At 43.7% G+C, this 25,143-nt stretch overlaps 1 protein-coding gene across 1 annotated transcript in view; it reads right to left on the bottom strand.

Annotated features, from left to right (window-relative positions):
- Positions 1-10,676: 10,676 nt before the first annotated feature.
- SUSD3 (sushi domain containing 3) overlaps positions 10,677-25,143 on the bottom strand; it is a 21,599-nt gene continuing 7,132 nt past the window's right edge. The window contains exons 3-5 of the mRNA XM_009701479.1: positions 24,395-24,542; positions 21,286-21,453; positions 10,677-10,890 (exon numbers count right to left, since the gene is read on the bottom strand). Coding sequence (XP_009699781.1) covers positions 10,677-10,890; positions 21,286-21,453; positions 24,395-24,542 — 530 coding nt within the window. The remainder of the gene's footprint in view (positions 10,891-21,285; positions 21,454-24,394; positions 24,543-25,143) is intronic.

Here is a 25,143-nt window from a genome sequence, read left to right on the forward strand (position 1 = left end):
GGTTCGTGGCGGGTTTCCCATCACCTTGACAGCCTCGGGGGACAAAACACGTTCATTTACCATGACTGCATTTAACTGGCCATCCAGGGCGCTGAGCAGTGTGAAAGCACGAATTTAAACTTGCAGTCAGGCTTGAAACAATGCCTAATTAGTAGTGCCGCAATTTACTTTTCCAAAAGTAATTTAACTGTTCAAAATACCAAGTCTACGTTTTCATTATATCTGTATGCAATTTATATTTCCTCTTTTTCTTGTGCTGCAGCGCTGTACACGTTTGTTTAAATGCAGCTACGATGTGTAAGGCAAGTTTGACAGGTAGTTACTCAAGTCCAAGGAGCTGGGACAAATTCTCTCAGTCAGAGAAAAGCTTGCAGCGAAGCGTCTAATTAAATGGGATATATTAGCTTCATGAGGCAAGACGTACAAGGAAATGTGTGCATTTCAAAAACTCCCATTTACACAGAATTTCATCAGCATTTAATTACCCAGTGAAGTATGGAAGACAACACGCCTTCCTCGATATAATGCTGCAGAGGAGCAAAGCTGAACCTTAGCTTCACAAATTGTGATAAAGGGATACGTTATTTGTTACTGCATGTTTTTTATACTGCAAAATCGGGTATTTTTATAATGCATTGGAAGAGGTGGATTTCTAGTATGGCAAAGACACAGGGTGATTTGTAATTACAACTTCTGTTGAAACCATGAAGGAAATGTTTATGTTGAAGAGGGGCAGATATCTTCCGGAGGGATTAAAATCACAATAGGCAAAGCTGTCTCCGTACTGGTACATAAAGTGCTTCAACCACACAACTGCCCTAAACTTATTAAACCAATTTGCTTGTCTGAAGTAGCAAGTCTCCGAGCACCAAGACACACCCTTACCCAGGAAACACAACCATTGTGTGAGTGACCACTAATCCACAAGATCCGGAAAGGTTTGCCCTGTTTTGCCGCCATGCCATCTCAATCCAAGCGTGTGGAAAAGCTATAGCAATATGCTGGGACTGGTTAAACAGCTAGATAATAAAAAAGTACAGCCCCTTGCTTCGAGTGGTGTGGTGTCTTGGGAACTTGTAGCACTGAAGCTGGAAGTCAGCGTGCCCGGACCAAGAGGCTGGGACTTCTGAAGCCTACAGGGTAGGCACGAGTTGCCAAATGGGAGATGAGAAAGGATTTAGCGAGGACCTGACTTTGCGCTTGGCTACATGCTGTACACCCTCTGACGAGAGACACCTCCAGCTAGCCTGGGAGTTCAAAAAAAATGAGAACAGAGAATTTGCTGGAAGTTTGCGAGTGCTGCCACTTCGTGGTGTCAGGGAGGAAGTGTCATACCCAGCACCCCCCCAGAGATGGAGCTTGGGGCCTTTCTAGCACGTCCTGGGGCAGCGTTTCGGCTAGCAGGCTTAGCCAAGCAGTCCTGAAGCTTTTTTCCAGATCATTTCTTTCTCTGATACTCTCGCCTTTGTTTGTGGTCTATACCTCCATACTGCAAATGAACGCAGCTTCTTTATCTCCAGAAAGTGGAAGAACATAGGAAAAAAAACTCATTGAAAAAATTGTTGTCAAATGCTGTGACATTTATGGTGCGTGTCCTTGGGAAGATGAATAAACATTCTGAGTTTATTCTATTTACCCTCCGGAAACCAGATCTTCTGAACAGCATTAAAATAGATTTTTAAATTATTATTATTGCACATGGAGACCTTGATCATGCCTGTATCAGAGTGATTTTTGGTAATGTATTGTAGTAACAGAAAGAGGCACCTTGTGGAAAGGAAATTGTCTTTTTATAACTCCTTTCATCATACATTTTTAAGACTATTTCATGTGTATATTAAAATATTACAGCAAGAGATGTTGCCTAGTGCTAAGATACAGTGGTACTACGGCATGCTGAGGATTTGTTTTCATGACCATTTCATACCATTGTGAATTCACTGCATTTTGTGCTCTGCTAAAAACTTTCCCTGGAATCGCTACCAGAATCTAAACCACAAAACTGAAAACCTGGTCATCTTAATGTTACATAGACTGAAATCTCTAATATAAATCTTAAATGTTTTTTAGCACACAGTGTTTCCAAGCACTGTGAGTGAAATGGAAGTGAAAAATCAATCATTCAGGAGTGCTGCGGTGTACAGTCCCACGTTGCCTGGAGATATTTTTGTCCCATAGACTCAGATAATGATACAAGAACGAAGGGTTAAATATATCTCCTCCTCATGCCCATGGCACGCAAGGCTTCTGCAGCCGTATCGCTGTTAGGTTTGCCTTGGAAAGACAGGTCTTCAGGGAGTCGCAAGGCCACGGCAGCGGCAGCGGAGAGGGACACGTCCCTGTGGAGGCACATACTTGGCCGGAGCTGGGCCACCGAATCCCTCCCACAGTACGACCCGTGACATTCAAAGAGCACAGGACAAACGCTCGGTACTGGTAACAGCAATGAGCCGTATGCAAACGGCACTATGAAACACTTAGGCTCTTTGAGGAGAGTAATGCCGATTTTCAAACCGCTCGCAGACCAAGCGGCGCTTTGCGAAGCCCTCGCTTCTTGCTGATGGCAGATGTGCTCCATCGGCAGAGCCCAACTTGTTTCCAAAACTCTGTGATTCATTTCAGATTTCTGTCTCCTAATTTAGCAGCTAGGCTAAGTGACCCGCCCAACAATGTTTTATTTCCCAGCCTCTAAAGGACAGCAGATGTATTTCCTGGTTAGTTAATCTCAAAAGCCATTGCTGTTCCCCACACACACACACCCCCCCCCCTGCTAAACCAACTAGTTTGTTTATTTGAGTGAACTATTTGATTTACTAAATATTACCTTTGTCCTGGCAGCATCGGCATGTAGTGTTTTCTTGTGTTATCTGTTAATTGTTAAATCACAATATGGTTTCTTCTTTTCCCACAGCTGAAGAGGACTGGATCTCTTTAGGAGCAAATTAGATCCAGATAGTGCAGGCAGTTCCTTTAACAAAGTCTTTCTTTGTGTTTAAGAAAATACAATGAAATATTTCTTAAAGGCTCAGATTACACACTAAGCTCCCTTCAGCAAGTTTTAGCTAATCATTTATAAAAAACAGACTCTAAGAAGGAAAAAAAAGGCAAGGCAACCACCGGCTGGCCACTCCCGTCAGAGCCACTTCCCCTCCTGGCTCCATACTTTTGTTCCTGTAAATTTGGACTTTTCAGACTGGTCATTTTGCCCAAGTTCCTCATTACAAATATGCACTTACATGTCTTGTAGAGCATCATCCATAGGTTTCACAGGTTTGTGCTGTGTCCGGTCCTCGTATAGCGGCGGGGCAGACGGAGTGCTGTCCTCCTTGCCCGGATGAGCAGAGGTCACTGGCAAGTTGGAGAAGCGAAAGTAAACGGGGAGGGAGCAGGTCCAGCTGTGCACAGCCGGCTGAGGCCTCCCGGGTGTGCGCAGGTCACGGCTGCCGGGAGCACAGACCCCGGCAGGGCCAATGTGGGGCTGCTCCTTTGCTCCTGGCAGCCAGTGACAGTTTGCTGTGGATTTTAAAGGACGTGTAATCATCTCTGAAAACCATGATGTTTGTTTACTCAAAGTTACGAGACTTTTTTGATTTTGGTGCTAGGATTGCTTTGCATATGGAATGGGTAATTTTCCAGTTTTATTTATATAGTAATAGTATTATTATTGGTATAATCACCTTTTATTTCTTCGTTGGTTAGAAGGAGATGAAGAAAAACAATTCTCTGACTCCAAACACAAAGGCAGAAGGTCTGCCGAAGTTCTCAGCTCTTTATTCTTCAGCAACTAAGTGAAACTATTAGATGTGAACAGAACTGCCTTGGCTGAAATCGTAGCCTGGAGTATCCACAGGTCTGGAAATCCCTGGTCAGTTTTAACTTCTTGTATTTGTTACATGATACACGCACCCCAAGTCTGCTGCATGACACTCTATCCTTGGAAATGTTGACGGCATTAATAAAAGAAGAACATGATGGAGACAATGGAGAAATTGAGTACCTCTTGTTCCTGGCACAATGGAAAAGTCAGCATATAGAATAAGCCCTTGTATACTGATCATAAATCATCTTGATCAATGTTACAGAAGTTACTGTGCTGGCTGTTAGGTTGTACATGAACAACCTTGTACATACATGTTCAAAACTGCACTTAGCTCAATATCTGATCTCTTGTAAAGTACAAATCAAATTATACATGAGAAAAAAATACTCAACTAATTATTTTTTTTTCTAAAAAACCCAAAACATTGAAATTCTTTGAAGGCAGGAAACAAATGAAGCCCTTCAAGCATCCTCCCCTTAAAATAGATGTATAAATAAACAGCTGACAGATTGGGCAAACGGACATTCAGCCGAGCTCCAGGGAGAGAATAAAGCCACTTTGTCTACAGTGTCCTCATGTGGAAGTCATCACCCTGCCAGCTCAGTGCCCCACCTGAGCACCACAGGCCGGGAAGGACAGAAGGGATGGTGTGCAGCCAGCATGCAACCCACCGGCTTTAGGAAATAAAGGCCAGTGTCTGGACATGGATTAGAAACCACTGCAGGCTCCAGCTCATTGATACCTTCTGTGGAAAAGACTACTGTGAGTATTTCCATATAACCTTGACCTTGAAACACATGAGCAGTCTGAACACACGCCCATGCTTAAGTATAGCACCAGGGATCCAGGGAACAAGCTCCTTCCACTCTGCTTTACACCAGGTGAACTTTGACTGCCTCGCTTGCTGCTGTGCCAGAGGAGTTTCATGTTTCCATCATTGTATTAGTGTTAGCTCCCAGGAATGGAGACCGGCTTTTGAAACATCCTGATGTGCAGGGTGCTGGGGACTGTACAGCGTTCCCACCAGCTGATAGTTCTGGGTGCAGTGACAGTAGAAATGGCTGTTGGTTGTGGAATAATTATACAAGAGCCTTTCAATGCTGGCTCCTCTCTCTCTTCATAATAGTCCTTAAAAAAGAAGTAGAAAAGATCCCCTGCTCCTGTTACTGAAGGGAGAAACAAATGAGGTTCCTTGTACCACTTTCAGGGGGACAGGATTTGATCAGATTTTACACAGTCATGTATCATGAGGTGTAACTCAAAATACCACCCTAAATCTGAAAGGTACTGCTCCACCCCACAGCAAGAGTTTATGAAAATGTCATAGAGGAACCTCACTCTTGCCTGTGGTCTGACTTGTCATGCTGTTTGTTGTGGGGAAATGAGCCCAAGATAACGTGAAACAAGTCCCAAGGCTATTTTAAATATGTATCACTAGCTTCTCTGGGCTTTTGCTCATCTGGGAGTCACCCTACTCTACTCCCAAACCAAAAGAAGTTCTTAAGCTTCTCAACAGTTACTAAATGTGCTGAAGATGAAACAGTCCTATAGACGCAGTCAAGTGGACCCACCTCTCTGAAGCAAGCCAGAGGAGCATGCAGGTCTCGGCTGCGGCGGAGGTCTTCCACCTGCAAGGTGCTCATTGCGATGTTGCTTTCTACTCTTTCCTCAAGGTGCTTTTTCTGGGCACAAGAACTACTGCACTACGGTATTTAAACATAATGTAAATTCTGCAGATAACTTGTAAACCGTATCAGATAGCGTTTATGTGGATCTTCCCTGAAACTTCCACAGAACACTTAAGAAATCCCTAAACAAAATAAAATATGTACCACAGTTTATCAGCTTCTTGCTGAGCTATCAGTCTTATGAAAGGATGCAACTGTAAGGCATCTCGAAAGCTACCAGCTGGCACATTGCCAAATTTTCTTCTTGGTCCTTCCAAGCAGAAGATTGAATTACATCTACCCTTTAATTAAAGTTATTAAAAAGTTGTGCTGCATGACATTGTTAAAAAAAAAAATAGTTGCAAAAGCCATTTACATCTGACAATAACTTATAGCAGATTTGTTTAGTTCCTCTGCTTCCAAGACATCACTGATGACTGGGATGTTTTGGAAGCAAAATTGTTAGAGATCCCTGGCTCCTCTCCCCCCCAGACCATCAGTCATTTATACCCTCTTCTTACAGCCAATGTCTGGTGGAACCAGAGGGCTCCTGCTTTCCCGTGATGTCCTGTTTCAGACCAGTGGTATCGGCCACCTCCTGCAGATTGTCCTGTTCCATCAGTTTCACGGTCCTGCCTCTTTTCTGTGTCCTGGGCTTCTCACGGAAACTTTGAACAATACTAGCCCACAACCAAAAGTTAGACTGACAGCAGCAGAGCATGCTGAGGAAAACAGCATCTTTAGGGACGCCCAGGATAATACCCAAGAGGCAGGTGTCCAGAAGAAAGCCTACATGGCCAAAAATCTATGTGGAAGGCTCCATGAAAGCAATGTTAACTCTACGGTAGATATTCTGGTGTCCATCCTAAGTTTCATTGCTCCATCCAGATCAAAACGTAGTCTTTCTTTCAGCCATAGAAGGCATGTCAAGATCATACATATGTTTGACAGCTTCAAGTATTTGTGAATCCTGAGTCAGGCCTCCCCCACCAAATGATGTCATTACCATCAAAGAAACTTAAGAGACTTGTGTGTTTTTTCTGTTGTTTGACACTTTAGGACTGAAACTTCTCTTTTCAAATACAAGTGTGAGAGACTTATTTTTAATTAGAAGCTGTGAATTCCACATATTCATCCAACTCTACCATTTGTGGCTTAAGAAAATAAGAAATATCACAAGGCTTGTGACAAAAATCACAGGATCTGGCCACACTCTACTCTGTGATATCCCACAACTACAGGTAGGTGTTGCTCACAGGAGATATTTCTGCAAGGACTTACTGCTGCAGGCACGGGATTCCGTGGGTTCCCGTGCAGAGCACTCAGCACTTCCCAGGCTCAGGCACTCCAGGTTTCCAGCATGGCAAATGCATTCTTTCCTTTGTTTCAAAGAATGAATTTTCATTTAAAAGGAAGTAAGGATCAGATACCCTCCTATAGCAAATAGTATCGCAGCTGGCTTAAAAACCATTCCCTGTTTAGTATTTAGCATAAGATCTTAAAAACTGTCTTTTTCTGCAAGCAGTCAAAGCTTGATGACAGACCCATGCAACAGCCTCAGTAGAGTTGCCTTTTCAGGAAAACAGTTTTAAAATACCAGGTGAGGGAATGCAAATCAGCAATTGCTCTGATAAACGCTGTTGCCCATTTTTAAATCTGTGAAGAATTATCCTGTCGTACTGTAATGTATAGCAATTAAATTATAAGCATCCATGCAGGGAGGGGGCTTTCGTGCTTGTTTATGTAGTTTGTAGCATTTGAACCTGTTTTTTCAGTGCAAGCTATCAGTTCCATAAAATACACAAGGAAATGCAAGTCCTCTGTAGCAGAAATGGGAGCCTGAATCCATTTGAAACCACTGGCTGGCAAACATTTAAGGGTTAACTTAATAAATGTGAGTTTTTAAATGTCTATTTTAGATTCTCGGCTGCTTTCATCTCCTTCCTGCACAGCACTTATTTTCCTTCTGACTATAAATAATGTTTACATGAGCAATAAAGCTAACTCCAGGGGGTGCAGCCGTCATAAACTAAGCACAGTATCAGAGGGAAGCGAGCCACAAATCTTATAAAAACAGTATGGGTGGTGTTTCCTTATCTTGTTGTAACTTTGCTGCCTCTTGTGTTAGACGCCTAAATAAATGATAGCAATCCAATGCTCTGGCACAGAGATGGTAAATTTACCTGCCTTTGCTGTTGCTTCCCATGGCTGTCAATGTCCTTGTCATCTCAAGGTTTTACTTTCCCCCATCAAACGTTACTCAGATTGGCCTCATCGGTAGAACAGGTTAACTGGGCTCCCTGCACACATGGTGTCTTGACCCAGAGATTGCAACCAGTGAATTTATTTCACTTGGTGACTTGCAATCGTATTACCGCATTTTTAAAGTCACATAATAAAATTAAAACGCCAGGGAGCTAAATCATGAAATCCAGCTAACATAATCGCAGAGATGTGGGAGAGGAAGGAAATTCCAAAAACCTGCAGAGGCAGGATCAAGCATAACTGGGCCACCCTTCACACGTGTACCCTACCTGCTTTTTAAAAGGCAGGCATGATATTACTAGTAAAACAGAACAGTTCTCTTCCATGCCTAAAACTCTGATTAATCTTAGGTTGAGATGCACCTTCTTTGCAAATTGGTTGTTTAATCGTCCTACACTCATTCTGGCATTTCTTGAGGTCCTCTACTCTCCCCTTATTAAAGTTAGATTTGCCCTTTCCCATCTTCTAAGATCTCCCTTGTCCCTTCACAGTTTCCTGAAGCTGTATCAATGATGGTTCAAGTATTGCTTAGCTAATTCCTTAGTGCTTTAGGATTAATTTAATCAGGGAATCAAATTTATCTTAATATTTGTGATCTTTTTCTTGCTTTATTCTAGGCTGCAATCCTAGTCCCGTGTTAAAATTCACTGCATTAACCAGTGAACTTTTCAGTGACACCTGACCCAAAGTAGACATGAACTGGTGGTCATCTCTGGGTCCAGTTTTGCTTTTCCCAAGAAATACCTTACCTGTAGTTTTACTCTCTGTTTCTTCCACTGTTTTTTTTCTCTTCTTTCTTTTCCCTTGCTTGCTGGAACTCACATTACCTCTCACGTTTCTGAACAGCTCCACTCCCCTCTGTTTGTGCTGCTGCTCAGTCATCTGCCACATTTCTATTTTTTGAGTTTTTCCGCTCTGATTTTCATGTCCTCAGAGCTCCTGAGGCAGCTGTATCAGATTTTTGCTGTTCTCTGCATCGGGTTTGCCTGGCTTGCCTTTAAAGAGTCCCTGCTAGTGACTGCCAGCTCTCCTGCGCTCCATCTATCAGATTGTTTCTGCACAGATCCTTTGTACTTGTCATTTCGGTATGTCAAAATCTATCTTTTTGAAGTCCACTTTCCTTATTCTGCTGCTCTTCCTCCTTTTCTTAAAAATGTGATGTCACTGATTTTCCCATTCACTCAAATGTCACTTTTGATTTTTAACAAGTTTTTCCCTGCTACAGTCAGGAGCAACTGCCACCCCACTTCCCACCCCCTTCAGAAATAGAGCAGTCACCAAGACATACGTTCAAACTCCTGATGGTTGTACACTTTTCCAGCAGAGAATTAAGACAAATAAAGTCACCCAATATTAAAGATGGTTATTTCCTCAAGTAAACTTCTGCCAGCTCCTCCTCCTAACTGCAGAGTCAGTGCTGAACGCCACCAGCCCCATGCTGCACACTCCTTTGCCCTTCATGCTCCAGCCACAGACACTAATTAACAAGCATTTCACCTCATGCTGAACTTCAGAGACTTTCTTCTCACGTATCCTCCCTGGAACAAGCTATCATTTACTACGACAAGATCCTAGTCCTATCATTTGTCCCACAAGCACTGGTAATTCTTCTTAAGTTGTACCTTTTGTTACATGGAAAGTCTGTAACTTCCTTGCATTTAATTCTAACGTACGTATACAAGCATCTCAGATGTTTGGCTGGTTTTCCCAGCCTTTATTCCTCTCTATGCTCCTTTCACACATTTTGTTTTTATTTTCATCCACCTGCGGATTCTCACCACTGATGCTATTCAAGCCTTCGCTCTCAAACAGGATCCAGGAGGGCTTTCCTCCAGCGGATGGAGCCCAGCCATTCCCAGCTGTCCTACCAGAAAGCCCCACGCCAGCAGTGAGGAAGAGCTGCCGCTGTGACGGCTGGAGTGCATAGCTTTCTGCAGAGATTTCACATGCCCGCATCTCATTTTCCACTTGAAGGCACCCAGCTAGGGCCTCCACCTGGCCCTTCTTAGGGCCTGCCTCATGCCGAGACTTTATAACACATTTTCTCAAAAACCTTCTGACCCCTTTGCATCCTGCCAAACACGGCCAGCGACCCTGCAAGCTGCCTGGCGCGGCTGCAGCCAGGCTGGCGGTGCCTGCAGCCCTTTCTTTAGAGTGCTCTCATGGTGATGCTGCAGCGATCATCTGAGCCACGCTGCTCCAGAAAGGCTGCGCCACCTTCCCCACCCACAAGCCTGCACACCGGCTGCTCTCTCGCACCGTGACACGTATACCAGCTATAGGTGGTCAGTGGTATGCTCCCTCGCGGGGCAACGAGGGCCGTAGTAAGGCAGCCCATCCCTCCATATGCTCTCCCCTCTCAGACAGGCTGGTGGATCTGGAGATGTGCCTCTCCTGCACCTTGTCTCACGTGGTCTCTAAATGCAGAGCGGGTGGCTTAAACAGAAAAGGCCTTCCTGATACAAAACAACGGGGGCTTTTAATTAAAAACAAAATTTTATTGTAGTTCTATCATACTACTGTGTAAAAATATGGGGGATTTTTCATTCTGAAATGCTTACAAAAAGCACTGGTTAAAAGAAGGTTGCGATCTTACGAATGTGTAATTATCACCAGTGAGTTTGTATGAGGCAAATATACAAACTGGCTACCAGTTCTCTCTGGATGTACATAAAAATGATATTATGCTTTTGCCACGGTCACAATACATAGCACACCGTAGAGAACAGCTACGGACCGCCACCCTCAACATTCACTTCTTTACTTGTATCAGACCTTGAAGTGTTTCTGTTAAATAATCATCTTGGAATATAGAAAACTTTCAAATTCATATGAATAATTAACTTTCTATGTTGTCTTTAAGGCACATATTGCTATCCAAATTTCATTTTGGTCCAGAGGAGCAACTGTATTTCAGACAGCAGCTATCCAGGTATCTGACAGCTCGGTTTGTTATAACTATCCTTATGTCCATAGACTTCAACAACATGTATTGAATTGACTGTCTGTACCGCAGTGTTGTGTCCTGGTACAGCTTGTTTCACAGGTGCACTGCTGCTCTTGGTTAACTTAGGCAGATGGTCAGTGTCTTTGCAACACCCAGGAGCTATGATGTCCCGAGTCCACTCCTCCTGGACCCTGTAAGCATGAAGGGAAAAGTTATTTCTGTTTCATTTGCACTGGTCATGATACAGAACTTTCTAATCCATTTTATTTGCACATTGGGCATTTTGCAAACAACTTGTACTGTAACGTAAGGGCTCACTTCTCCTTGCGTTAAAACCAGTTGGCAGCAGTGGGGCAAATAATTGTGTCTCCGTAAAAGCTGATGAAGACCTTGAAAAGACTTGTGAGGTTGGTTTTATTTGAGGTTGGGGCAGATGCTATTTGTTTTCCATCAAACGAGTCCCCAGCTTCAATGTAATGCTACGCTATCTGGAGAACATTATTAAGAACACTTGAATGCTGAGACTGGTGCATAAGGAAAGTCCTTGCTTGGTTAGCAGAGCAGTGCTGGCAGCACAGGAGCCAGTTGTGCTCAGTGGGATTTGAGGTATTATTTGCAGAACTACCAGCAATGTTGATGCAGAGCAGTCGCATCGTGGATTGTGCTAGCCCTTGACTACCTGACCTGGCTACTGCTTGGCCTTCCCAGAAGGGATTGGAAGCTGGGACTCTGTATTTGCCAGCTGTGTGTGCATGCAGCACTGGCGGTCATGGATCCATCCTGCATCTCACCTTTCTGCACCGGGAAAGGAGGGTTTGCCCAGCTGCGGGGTAAGCCAGCACAGGCTACTGACCCAGACAGCAAGTAACCCAGCAGCGGATGGTGTGGGCAGAGCAGCAGCAGCAGCAGCGAGAGCTGGCAGAGTTGCCAAACATGCTCAGTAAACTACACACAACTCATTCGGGAAAATAGGGGAATGGGATCAGCTTGTTCTTGAACTCTGTTGCAAAAGGCATGATGGATGCAGTGGGCTTTAAGCACATGGCTCTGTGAACCAGAAGCAGGTAAGACACAGCTCTTTTGGGTTTGTGCCAAATTCATGTAGTCTGAGTGTGTGGGCTTTTGTAAAACATCAGTTCTTCCACGGCAGCTGTTTGCAGGCAGGGCAGATGCTGAGGTTGCTTGCCCCACATTCACTGCAGGTGAGCCAGCTCACGTGGCTCCTCTAGCTTCCTCCGAAGCCATCAGTATTGGCTACTGAATGCAGCAGCCTGCACACCCACGTCCAGGATAATGTGGCCTTACCCCTTCGTACATGAAAACCTGGTCAGGAAACAGAAGCTACATTCTGCAATTATTGGCTGCAGAAAACCAGCAGAAATGCTCATACATGAAACGTGCATACAGATAGGAACCGCGAGGGAGTAAAAGAAAATAAAACCAAATAACCGAGGTCTTGCTGTTCTGGTACAGAGTAGGTATACTGCAGATACATATTCCCTGCAAAGGAGAATAAATCCTGCTCTTCACTGAAAAGCTGTATTACAAAACTATTTGGGGCATGAGCTACAGTCAGATAGTGTAAAGGCATCTTAAAACACCTCTGCATTTGATGCAAGAAGGCACTGTATCAGCACAGTTGAGAATATACTCATCAAGGAGGTGCTCAGGTGAGGAGAATTTCCCCACCTGTAATCTGGACAACAACAAACTCATCTATTTCTCAAAAAAACAGCCTGGTAACTTTACCCACTTTGTATTGACCTGTACTGTTTTAACTGTGCCTTTTAATCTTGGTGCGTCCACAAGCCCCCAAATACCTTTGTTGGACACCAGGACACCCATCTGAGTACCCCTGCGGCTTGCCATCAGGGAACAGAAGCTACACGGAGTAATGCTGCAGATCTCACTGCTGAAAGAAAACCTTCTGAGATATTTGCTACTGTGCATTTATTTTTTTTTATAGTACGAGGAACTCAGTTCTGTCTTCTTGAGGTGGTAGTCAATAGTTACAAAATAAGAATCAAAAGAGCATGTACAGGGAGAAGAACTGGGATAAAGTTTCGCATGGGGCAGCCACAGCCTTTGCAAATAGCCCTGCCAGGATTACAGTTCAAATCTAGCTATCCTGGTTATTCTGCAATAAATATAGTTTACTGGGCAGAATTCATCCCATTCTGACGTTTTCTCCTATAAAGCTCTGCATTGTGAAACTCGGCAATTACCCACAGTCCACCACCATTCAGAAAGCCAAAGTGGCTAAAACTGTACTTGGAGGACAACTGTACGCCTGGCTAAGTAAAATCTACCTCCCATTTCAGGAACTCTTATGCTTCCATTGTCTGAAGTAAGTCTAGGATGAGGTGACAGTAAGCACCCTCCATTCACGGTAGGGCATGGAACCCTGTGGATGTCAGAGGGACAGCGAAGTCAGTGGAGTTCCACCTAGAAGCCGAGGCTGAGAAGAGCTATTAAGAGGGTTGCAGTGTCGGCAAGGGACAAACGTGCACACCGTGGGCTCTCCTCTGTGTGCACGGTTGTCGGTCAGATGCAGCCTTCCGTTTGCACTTTCATCCTTGGGAGCTCTGTACTTTAGCCCGAACAAGTGTGACTTTTTCTCAAGCGCTTGAACATTCCTTACCTCCAGTTTCCAGCTGAGCTACTTCAAAACATCACAGTAAGAGGATTAGATGACCTTCCTGTACTCTTACCTGGAAATGCAAACCCACCCAAGGATGCTAGGTGCTGAACAGCCTAGCTAGATGCACAATACATTTGACAAGGACAGACTTTATTTGACATTATTCCCAGAGCTCCCATCTGGGAAGAAGAACAGCCACCATAGCATTTGTCAATGGATTTTAGAGGATTCACACGAATTTTGCTTTGTGTGACTCGAGAGCTGTTCCTAGCTGGAGGGGAAAACGCTGTTAATAGGACACTCGAGAAGGGTGAGAACTCAGAGCAGCGGGGCTGCCACAATGCTGCCTGGCACTGGCAATGGCTCTGAAAAGAGATTTTTATACTGGAGGACAGGAGGGGATTTTTTTGTTGCTGTATGTCTGGTGACTTTGTACAAGACCTTGGGGTAATCACGGAAGCATTATGAAAACAATAATAGCAGCTTTATTAAAAGCACATGTTGCTGTGTACACATCCTCCATGCTCGGTGCGATGACAATTAAGATTGAAATTCAGAAATCAGTACAATTTAACAGCCAGCTATCATACCCTTAGTGACAGGGCCCCAAGATGAAACCACAGCTCACTTCCCCTGCCTGATCTTTCTTTGAAACATGCATGTCAAAAGGTACTGGAAGATTTTAGTCTCTGAAAGGTGGTGGTGAGGAACACAGAGCACAGTAATAACAACTAGAGGAAAAAAAAAACCTTCATGAACAGAGAAGCTGAAGGTGGGACAACTCGCAGGGTGGGACAATCTATATAAAAGCTTGACAACAAAATCTGCCTCTCTCCTGTGCCGGGTCTCCTCCCCTCTGGTCCTAAGTGCCACACAATCAAACATTGCATGTGTACGGAAGTGTATTAATTATGTACAATTGCATCAAACGGGTCATTTGCTCTTCGCAGCCATTTCACTGGATGCTTTATGTAGCAAAGTATTAAACACCAGGGTGATGATGAATCCCACCTCTCTTCCCACAGCCCTGGGAGCAGCCCACTGCTGGCTCTCTGCAATTTAAGCCTTGTAGCTGAGCCAGGGGGGGTCACATTCACACCCACACAGACATTCAAGTGCGCTGTGCAAACCATCCTGCACACATACCACAGCGGGGCTGAGCTCTGCATGCCCGAGCTTTCAGGCAAACAAGAGCGATTATCTGACAATGAGGCCGATCATGAAAGAAAATGCACGGATCTTTTGGAGGGAGTGAAGAGTCCAGCTCTCTGGTGAGACTGCTGACCTTCAAAGGCACTCAGATAAATTGGTTTCCCCAGGACCTCTAACAATCTTACACTAACTCACTGTTGTAATGATGTTTTGCCCCCTTAATTCTCTCACCGATGCATCTCCTGGCAGTCAGTCGAGCTGTCCTGGGTTTTTCTTGTCCTACTTACATTTTCCATCGAGCTTTGAGCAGGTTGTCTCTCAACATGGGTATTTCTTCAAGTGTTGTCCCCTTTCGCAGTGGTAAATCTACACCATGCTACCCTGCTAGTAGAAGGGCATCAGATCCTTCAGCTTTTTCATCTCTTCTACTTAGGTGTTCAGAGGGCAAAAGTAGCTGGGAAAATGCCCTCAAGGGGGCAGAGGGCAAGGTAGGAATGGGGCGAAGTGTCCCACCCCATCTTGTTCATACTTCTAGAAGGTCCTTTGGCTTACAGCCATGCTCCTCAGCAAGCCTGGGCAGACATGAACATTTTTTAGAGCAACATGAGTTTCTGATTTGTGCCTTCCTTGCAAGCCCTTACACAAGGTAGTGGGAAACTTCAACCATTATAGCCGCTAAATCAAAGAGAAAAAGAAACACATTTCATTTTACTGTGGTGGCCAAAGCTATGAGCTAATTTCACCAACCTTGCATGTGACTTCTTGCACTGACTGAAAACGTGGAGCTGCCTCTCCTAAGAGCATGCTGGCTTTGGGTTTTTTTGCGAAACCTTTTCATTGGGATATCTTTGTTCTTGGATTGTCCTTATTTGCTTTTAGCCAGGTACACTGGTAAATCACCTTGTAGTCAGAAAGGGCTCCAGTACAAAAATTTCAGGTACTAAAAATATCTTCTGTGGCAGAATATACTAGCCTGTTTCTCTGCAGAAGAGATTTTTTCTCCTTGATAATGTGCTCCAGCTGTAGTGGATATCTGAAAGGAGGACTTTAAACCTATTGAGATACGGGCTTTTCCATTTAACTCACTCGTGCAGTCAGATCAGTTACTTCATAGAGAATGTTTTATAACTTGGCCTAGAGCTGTGTAAAATAATTCACCTCAGAACAGTCCAAATTTGGAATGCACAACTTCTTCCAAATGCTTCCACACCAGGGGAAAAGAATCACCCAATTTCTTTGCTGCTCTTTAGATGTATTTTTGAGCTGGACTAGTTTCTTTCTGGTTGTCGTCTTAGCTGACGGAGGATGAAAAGAAGTAAGTCTACAGCTAAATTCAGTTCTCCCTGGGTGTGGAAAATACCGGACCATCAATTCTCCTTTTGCAAAATAACAGCACATCCCTGAATCAAGGGAGTAGCTATTCCAGGGCAGGTTACAGGGCTGTTATGCTGAAAGAGCAAAGAAAATAGAGGCTTCCCTAGGTGTGGCTATTTCTTACCATGATTAGGAAGCTGATGCAAACTGAAACAAGCTCTCTCAGCTTTTTCTTATCACTAGCTATCTGTATTTCTCCTGGGACGGCTACCTTTCTGCGCATGCTGATGTACAAATGTGCTATGGCTTAAACAGTGGAGTGCCCAGTTCTTTAATGTCTTTGCATGCAAAAAAGGGTTTGCTGTTTGCTCTCACAATGGTTACACTGGATTGTGCGTACTTTTATGATTTCTCCTAGAAGCATGGCTAGGACTACTTAATGGAAAAGAGGAGATGGAAATGCTATTTCAGTTTGGGAGTCACAAGCAAGCTGCTGGAGTTTCTCCGCCAAACTTGCCTCAACACGCCTGTACCAACCATTCACCTGGGGAACAGCTACAGCTGACCCATGACAGTGGGCAAGCGTACCCCCGTGCCCACATTAGAGTGACCCCTCTTCTTTTCAACACCGGTTTCTTTAGTATTATCTCTTACTGAAATTCATCTTCAGCTCTCGAACTTTACCAGTAGCTGGCAGAGAGAAAGGACAGCTGTAATGAAGCTTTGCTTTACTGATATTTTACCCCATGCCTGTGATGGGGCAGAGGACAACCTGCCTGCTCAGGCAGCCGACTAAATCCAAGCTCTCCCACATGGCTGTTTGCTGGGGATGGAAGAGGACTGTTCATCTTGGGTGCTGCTTGCCCAAGGAATTATTACAGAGAAGGATTACTGCAGGGTCAGGTATTATTCTTTGTCAGAAAATAACTGACTTGAAAATAACATATCCTGCTCAGGAACGTACCCATTTAAAAAAAACCTCTTAAGCCCAGCTTGGCGTTTCAAATGGTAGTTCCTCTGCCATACCAAAGGTCCCTGGTGCTCGGGGTTCTCCCTGGCTAGACCCACAGTGCCTGTCTGACCCCAGGCAGGCGTGGGGCTCTCGGCTGCTTTGAGGAAGGCCTCTCGCTTTGGATGAACACCACCAACAGTCCTGCTCTCATTCTCATGCAGAATTGGGAAGACTTAAATCTTAAAATGTTAAAGAGAGCAGAGTATCATTTACTGATTTCAGGCTTTTCTCCTGATACACACTGCAGTCAGGCTGTGAGAGCTATTCCCAGTATATCCCTGTGTTGACAAGCTCTGCCTCTGCCTAGCAGTCCTCCTGGAGGGCTGTTTTGGAGGTTCATGCACATCGTTCTCTAAAGACGTGACCCAGAGCTGCAGCTAATCTCCCTCCCATAGACGGCAGCCCCTTTTCTTCAGCTAATCTGTCCAAAACCTCTGCATCATGCAGCAACCTGCTATCTCTGTTCTATGCTCTAAACTTCTGAGAAGCAACACTAGAGAAATCAAGTCCCTCCCAGCGGCCCCATGCCTTGTAACTTGTCTTTCCCTGCTCAACATTAGTTAGCTCTTCAAATATTATAAAAGAGCAAATATGCCGTAAATGCTTGCAGCTCCTGCATATAAGACTTTCTGCTAAAAATTGGTCTTTTTATGCTCATTATGGTTCCTCACATCCAAATGAAAGAGGTGGCATTAACAGTGACTGCACCCTGTAGTAAACGATCCCAGGTATTAGTAGACATATTTCTCAGCATTTTAAAGCAATTTGTTCAAGCAGCCAAGAAGCCAGAATGGGGCTCAATATAATTAGAGGACTTGCCACTAAAATTCAACATTTCCCTGCAAAACTACATATTCATCACATTCGTTCCATGCTTCAAACACGAGGGGAAAAAGATCTCATTTTGTGGCAGACAGGTCCAGAACAGCACATTGGAGCCTCTACTGTCCAACAGCTGGACTTCTACATTATTTATAACTTCTATACATCAGCATTCTGCGTCCACATTACGCCACCTCGTTACAGCCAAAATTATCTCATTGCTATACTAAGGTACCGCTTTAACAGATGATAGTCTTTTAATCCTAAATTACTCTGGAAACCACAACATATATCTTACCTGTCTGAAAGAATTGCCTTTTTGTTTTATTGTATATTGGCTTACCTGAAAGAACTGGTTTTTGTATTTTATTTATTCTTACAGTATTTTTGATCCTTAAAGTGGTAAATCAAAATGTTAATCTCTAGTTAATCTCTAAATCTATTTCAATTAAGTCTGAAAAGCAGCATGACCTACATCCTTTTCTAGTCAGAAGTAGGCTCAGATATACTCAAGAGGGTCTTCTTCAAGGGTGGAGGAGTTCTCACTCTTCCAGAGACTTCATATGTTACATGAAGAAGCAACAGAACAGTTTTTTTTAAGAAAAGGAAACGCTATCATAAAAACAACTTAAATTGCCAAGCCTCCACCCACTCCTTCCTCAGACAAGGGCACCACGCATCTCTCAGCCATCCCCTTCTAAGTAGGTTGCAGAGCCACTTCCCATGGCTGTATCACAGAGAACAATGCGTACTCCTGCCCTGAAAAAGGCAGGGAGAAAACAGTCAGCCTCCTGTGCTTCTTAGGACAGCTCCTTAGTAGAAAAACAAGGATTTCCGATTTGCTCAGAGATCTAGCGATGCATTGAACAAATTCCTCAAATGTCTGAAACATTAACAAAGAACAGGACAGGACAGGACAGGACAGAATAGAATAGAATAGAATAGAATAGAATATTCCAGTTGGAAGGGACCTACAAGTTGGACCGTCTAGTCCAACTGCCTGACCGCTTCAGGGGTGACCAAAAGTTAAAGCATGTTATTAAGGGCATTGCCCAAACGCCTCTTGAACACTGACAGGCATGGGGCATTGACCACCTCTCCAGCACGCTGGTTCCAGGGTTTGACCACCGTCTCGGTAAAGAAATGCTTCCTAATGTCAAGTCTGAACCTTCCTTGAGGAGCCTTGGTAAAATTATTTTTTGGCTCGTTCATGACCATGGACACATACTTTAGTTCACATGCACGCAGCAATATACAGAATCTTTCCTCTGGGCTTGCTTGCCCTCAGTTTTGTTGCTTTTTTCCAACCATGCCGCATGCCTTTATTTATTTCCTCAGACAATCAACGCTATAACAGCTCCACCACTACAGCGACACACGGTTAGAGATTTCCTCCAAGCATAGGCTGCCAACATGTCCACGGCATGTTAAATGGAGAAAGGTACCGCCAAAATAACCCACATAGAGAACAAGTCCTTTCATGCTGGTCTTCCCAGCATAAGCCAGTTTCGTGTTTGCACCTCCCCAGGGATTTGCCTACACTGCCCTGCTGTTCCCAGTAAGCCGGATGAGCACAGGATGATGACACTTAGCCTCATTCGCTAGACACAAAAAATACATCCTGCAAGTGAAACACAGAGCTGACAGCTCATTTGTTGTCTTCAAGAGTTGACAGGAAATACGTTAGCAGAATTCCCGCATCTCATCCTGCGCATATATCCGTTTAACAGAATTAGACAGTAGAAATTAGCATCTTTTACTAACCTTGAATAAATAGATTTTATTTGAGGGAATAAAGGGAACAAGGTGCACATCAATGAAGGGTCACACCTCCTGTTCATATAGCAATTCCAAGACAGTTTTATTTAGAGTCTGTTGCAGCTTCAATGTCATTTCCATCTCTGATTAGAAGCAGTGTCTGTTCTCCACGGGCGAAACGGCTAGACTTTTAGCTCTGGGGTGCACAGACTAACACACCTGCTCTCCTAGCTGATTTTTGCTCTGGCTGGTGATCATATCACCTCTGCATGGTGGAAATAAAGTAGACCTTGATTAATAGTGGACCTCATGCATCAGGAGGTGGCTATGTGCACCAGGATTTAACACATCATGTGTATTGTTGAATGTAGGAAAAAAAGAGCTCACAGGCTTTCCTCCTCCTGCCCTCTGCAATTCCCCACTGAAGTTTATACATTCTCCAATTTTCTAAAGAAGTAATAAACTTGATTTCTGGCCCCAGAGAAGCTGCTTAACCTGAGGAATTGTACAGTCCCTGCTACTTTCAGTTAAGAAAAGGTGTACAGAATTTGGTAAACATAATACAGCAGCTTCTGCTCCATGGAGTGGTGCAGATAAGAACGCAGAAGGATCTCGAGGCTCCAGCAGAGCACTAACCTCTGTTTGCAGCCCTTTGTCAGTTTATCCCTGTTATTTTAGAAGCAGATTACACTTATGGAAAACATTGACATCATAGCAGATTGAAGTTGCCCAAAATTAAAAATTGCATCCTGAGTCTTCTAAAAACTGTTTAGGTTATAATCAGCATTTAATTAGCTTTATACATCTTTCTGAAATCACCCAAAGCTAGGAATTGATTTAGCAGCCATCAGATTTTTGTGCAAGTGCTCCATTTGAATATAATTTCCAGCTGTGCCATGGCATGGAAGTAGGTTTATAATCTGCATAAAACTGTTTTCTGCAGGTAACCACTAGAAATCACAGATACTGCTGTACATAAAAGCTGTACAAGTGAGCAGTGAATTAAAAGAAAACAAGGATTGTGCTATATGTTATCGTACATGACGATGAAGCAGAACCCAAAGGATATAAAAGACACGGTGCGGTGTGTTTATACGAATGGTAATAGCGAAACAGCGATTAGAATTTAACATATATTAATTTTTCTGTTTTTCTTTTGTTGCCAACTACACAGCCAGCATAACACATCCGGACACACTCAGAGGTGGTTTTGGACTGACACAAAAATGACCTACGCTCATCATCCATGCATCCACAGTACGCTATTTCAGCATGGACATTTTTTTGGACTCCCCCAAGGTCGGGGTTCCCACTCTGTGGGCATTCACGCTGCCTTGCAGATGAGGATCTCAATGTGTTTGCCCCGTGCACCCTGATAACAAAATGACATTTCTCAAGAGAGCTTTCGTGGTCACCATGGGATAAAGGGTAATATTTGATGCTCACCTTGAGCAGTACCACAGCCCCAGATGTCCCTGGCTGCCTCCTCTCCTAAGGCTCTTAGGCAAGCTGGCACCTTGATATCACTGACCAATAGAGAGTAGTGACTTTCTTGCTGCAGTTTAGCATCAATTTAACAAAGCCAATTAAAAACCTCTCTCCAGTTAATCTGGTGCAAGCTCCCCTGCAGACCAGGCTTAACTGAGCACTACAGGGGATAGACAAAAGAAGCTGTAAGGAGGGAGATCATGCTCAGCTTCTCTGCTGTCTCACCTTTTGGCAACATTAATTCCCCACAAGATGACCAAGTTCAAGGACAAGCCTGGACAATCCACTGGCATCACGTCCTCTTCAGGGGCATCGCTTTAAAATGCATTTTCAAGGAATCCTCTTCCTAAAATTTGTTCAACAAGCTCATTCAAACCCACTACATTTTAATAGCCTTACCTGTAGAAGCCTTGATTGTCATATGCCGTGTTAGTCGCATCATCAAATACGGATTTATTCCTGAGTTTCTTATTGTTGTTGTTATTGTTTCTTCCCTTAAAACCAAAGTAAGCAGCTTGCATGTGCTCTAGTTCTTCAGTTCTGAGCTGGTACCACAGCTGCATATCTCTGTGAATAAAGAAAGGGGTAAAATACATTACTGTGATAAACAGCTGTATATCTGAACTTTTATCTGACCACAGCCCTGATTCACTGGAGTTTAAATCTAAATCCAGGTTTACTGAAGACAGCACTTAAAACACATGCTGACCTTCAAGTGTAAGCCAAATTTCCAGAAACTTAAATGCCTGCTCAAATACCTTAAGGTATATGGGGAGATTCTTAAACAGTATAAACATTATTCTGTAAAATAGTGTTATTTTAAGTATTATCCAGCACTCCTCAAAAAACAAGCAAGCAAACAAACAAAAAGAGCAATTTTCTTATGAGCACCTGTGGGTAGTTCAAAGGAACAAAACCCCAATAACTATGTCAATTTGATTCAGTGGATTTTGAGACTACAGGTAATAGGGAAAGTCACTTAAGGTGTGATGTTGTGTTAATGTTCACATGGACCTTCATCAGTGACACACGTCAGGCCAGAGCCCGTTGTATGTGAAAAGACTACAAACCATCCCCATTTTATGCAATAAATTATTTCAGAAAAAAAAGTATTTTCTGTGAATTTTTGCAGCACTGCCATTCCTAAGGGTTCAAAAATCACCAGGCAGGTTGAAAAGATGAATTGACTTAAAAATGGTGGAGACAGGTAATGTTGTCTAAAAGCAGGGCTTATTCAGTTGCCCTCAGGATTTCCTTTTGGAAATGCTCAAGGTGCTTTTCATGCTGCTCTCTACAACTCAGGGACAAAAAAAAACCCCCACAATTTCTTCTTCTGTTTTTAAAAGAAGCCTAAGATTCACATAATCACAGACATTCACACTAGCCGATGGGACAAGATTAAATTGTGAGGGCTGGCGATGCTGATTTTGGTGACATTTCTGTCCTCTCAGGATGCAATCCTGCTCCTACCAAAGAAAATGGCGGCTACACTCACGCAGTGGGACAAGGTCTGTGAGAAGGCTAAATTACATAAGCATTTCCAGCAGTCTTTGTCCTTTTTCTCTCCAAATGCAAGGATAAAACACAAGATGGCACTTCAAAGACCATCAGATACCTTGCAAGAGAGGCTGGTAGGCAGAGGCGATCTCTTCTAGTAGACCAAATAAAAGAGCCAAAAAAAAGTGACAGGCAGACCTCAAAGCTGAAAGCAAGATGAGGACATCTTCCCTACCCCACAGGTACAGACTAACTTTTCTTTCAGAGGTGCTCTAAGAGGCACTTGTTCAACTAATCCCCTACCAAGTATTCTCATTTTGTCCTAAGTTATCCAACCTGCAGCTTCTCTTCATATTAATGCTTTGTGCATCCTAACGTCGATCAATGTTTTCCACCTACGTCAACAAAAGAGGGGCTACCACCGCACCTGGCACTCGGCAGCACAGGCTGTGGGTCGAGCAAGTTTCACACAGGGATGCGTTACTCTTGCTCGCGTGACATGGATGGTTTCTACATCATCTCACTTGCTTTCTGACAGCGGGACCAAGCTACACAATGGCTACAGTGCCGCCAGGTTCCCCTCCTCAGGAGTGGGGCTCAGTCGTGGACAGGCAAGGTTGGAGCAGCTCCTTCAGGAGAGAGTGCAGGGAGGACGGAGGGCAGCAGGGAACTGAGAAGCTCCCAGCAAAGGGAATCACTTTATGTCCTGATGACAGAACCAGGTCAAAATGTCCAGTGTGAAGGGCTTTCCTTCTTAAAAGAAAAATATCAAGTCATTAAAGTCATGTGAACAGTTAATTTTGACAAAACTTCATTTAAGATAAATGAAAAACAGGACTTTGATATGAATAACCTTATCAAAAAGAAAAGCGGCAATTCCAAAAATGCCAATCAATCCTTTCATTTCAGAAATTATTTTATGCTACCAGTGAAAACCTAGTATTATGAATGATACCAAAGACTTTCTTTTTTGCCTCACAAAATCCTTTCAAGGGAAACAGAAAATCTGGATTTTGGTTACAATCAGATTTTGAAAGAACAGAATGTCACCCCTAAGCTGGTTCCCACGCAGCTCTAGATAAAACACAGCTCAGAGCAGAGAGACCTTTACTCGTGTCCTCCCCAGTCTCCCTCCACTCCACCGCTACCCTGCCTCACTCCAAATACTTATTTGAAGCAAGAAGAGGTTTAAAAGCAACCCGAAGTGCAGCTAACTGTCTGCTGAGCAGGCATCAGCAGGATGGGATGCAGTCACCCCGCTGAGCTATGTGCAATGGTGGGAACAACGAGCTGGAAAAGCGAGAGGGAAAGGAAGAAGAGGTGCCCATGGAAAGCCCTCTGCAGCAGGTGGCTTTGGATGCATGCTCTCACGAACAACAGTGGCTCGCCTGTTAGCGTACAGCCAGATGTGGTCATGCAGCCACCCTTCATGCTGAGTTTTTGTAATGGACTGCATTGGTAAATTCTACTTCTTCCCATGCCTGTTTATAATCCTGCCCACTGACTTGTGTTTCAAGCCAGAAGACAAAATCCTACATCATTCCAGCACAGCGCTGTGACAGCTTTAAGTACGTTTTGCAGATGGTGAGGGCTTTGATGGTTTTGACACGCGTAGATTAATTTTCCCGGTAGCGTTCAAGGAAAGCAAAGGAAAAAAGGAAAGTGAGAGAGAAGAAGGGAAAAGGCAGCCAATCTTAAATAATTCAAGGAGGGAAAGACTGGGCCAGCAAGTAAGGCTTGTATGTTCAGTTTCTGCACAATCCTGGGTAAATCCAGATCTGCCCAGGCCCGCTGAGGTCATCTGATATTAACAGACATTAGGTGCCTAAATACTCAAGAATTCCAAGTCTTTCTATGCCTAAAGCCTGACCTACCAATTAAGAATTTTAAGTAATTAACATCATTGTGGTGTTGCAAGCATCAAGTCCTTTGAAGCTCTCTGCTATCACAGCAATGGGGTCCATATGAGGTACAGTCTTATGCTGGTTTTAAAAATCTTTTCTTGACATACCTTTGAGTCCTCCTCCTTTCACTTTTCTTCACACACTTGGTAAGATAACAAGTTAAAAAAGCCATTGACATCAGCAGAATGATGGCACAGCTCACGATGGAGGCAATCACTGCGACCTTAAATCCAAAAGTCTCATATTTTGATATGGCTGCAGCAAAGCAAACACAGAAGCATGTTTCTAAGGTCAACCCATTAATTTATCTTTCACATTTTCATTTAACCATGCTGAAAACTACTTGCTTCACACTTCTGCTAATAATACCTCAATGAGGACATTCACATTAGCATGTGTCAAGATACCAGAGTATCGTGGCTTCAGCTTAGAGCTACGCAAGCCTCAATTTAGGCTATTTAAAAATCTCCTGTTTATAAGGTACTAATGAATTGTTCACAAGCATTTCATCACTGTAATTAATTAAATTCAATGCCTTTAGCACTGCCATAGCTAAAAAGCACAACTTTGTCAGCATATCAAATGCAGATGAGCCAGCAGACTCTTATAAGCAATTGTTAACAAGGCCGAGAGCTGCAAAAACAAATACTGACAGAGGTAAATGGGTTTAAAGAAGCCCTTTAGAGCAAGGACAGTTCCATATAATTATACCCTACTTGGCAAGCAGTGAGCAACAAGTCTTCCTCTGTTTGGGGAAGGATACACGATGGGAGAAGGGACAGTATCTGCAGGGCTGAGTGTTCACAGTAATCTGATGCTGGAAGTGAATTATCCAGAGAAAAGGAGGAGCAGGAAT

The sequence above is a fragment of the Cariama cristata genome, unplaced genomic scaffold, assembly GCF_000690535.1.
Source record: "Cariama cristata isolate BGI_N322 unplaced genomic scaffold, ASM69053v1 scaffold846, whole genome shotgun sequence".
In the NCBI taxonomy this organism is placed as follows: Eukaryota; Metazoa; Chordata; class Aves; order Cariamiformes; family Cariamidae; genus Cariama; species Cariama cristata.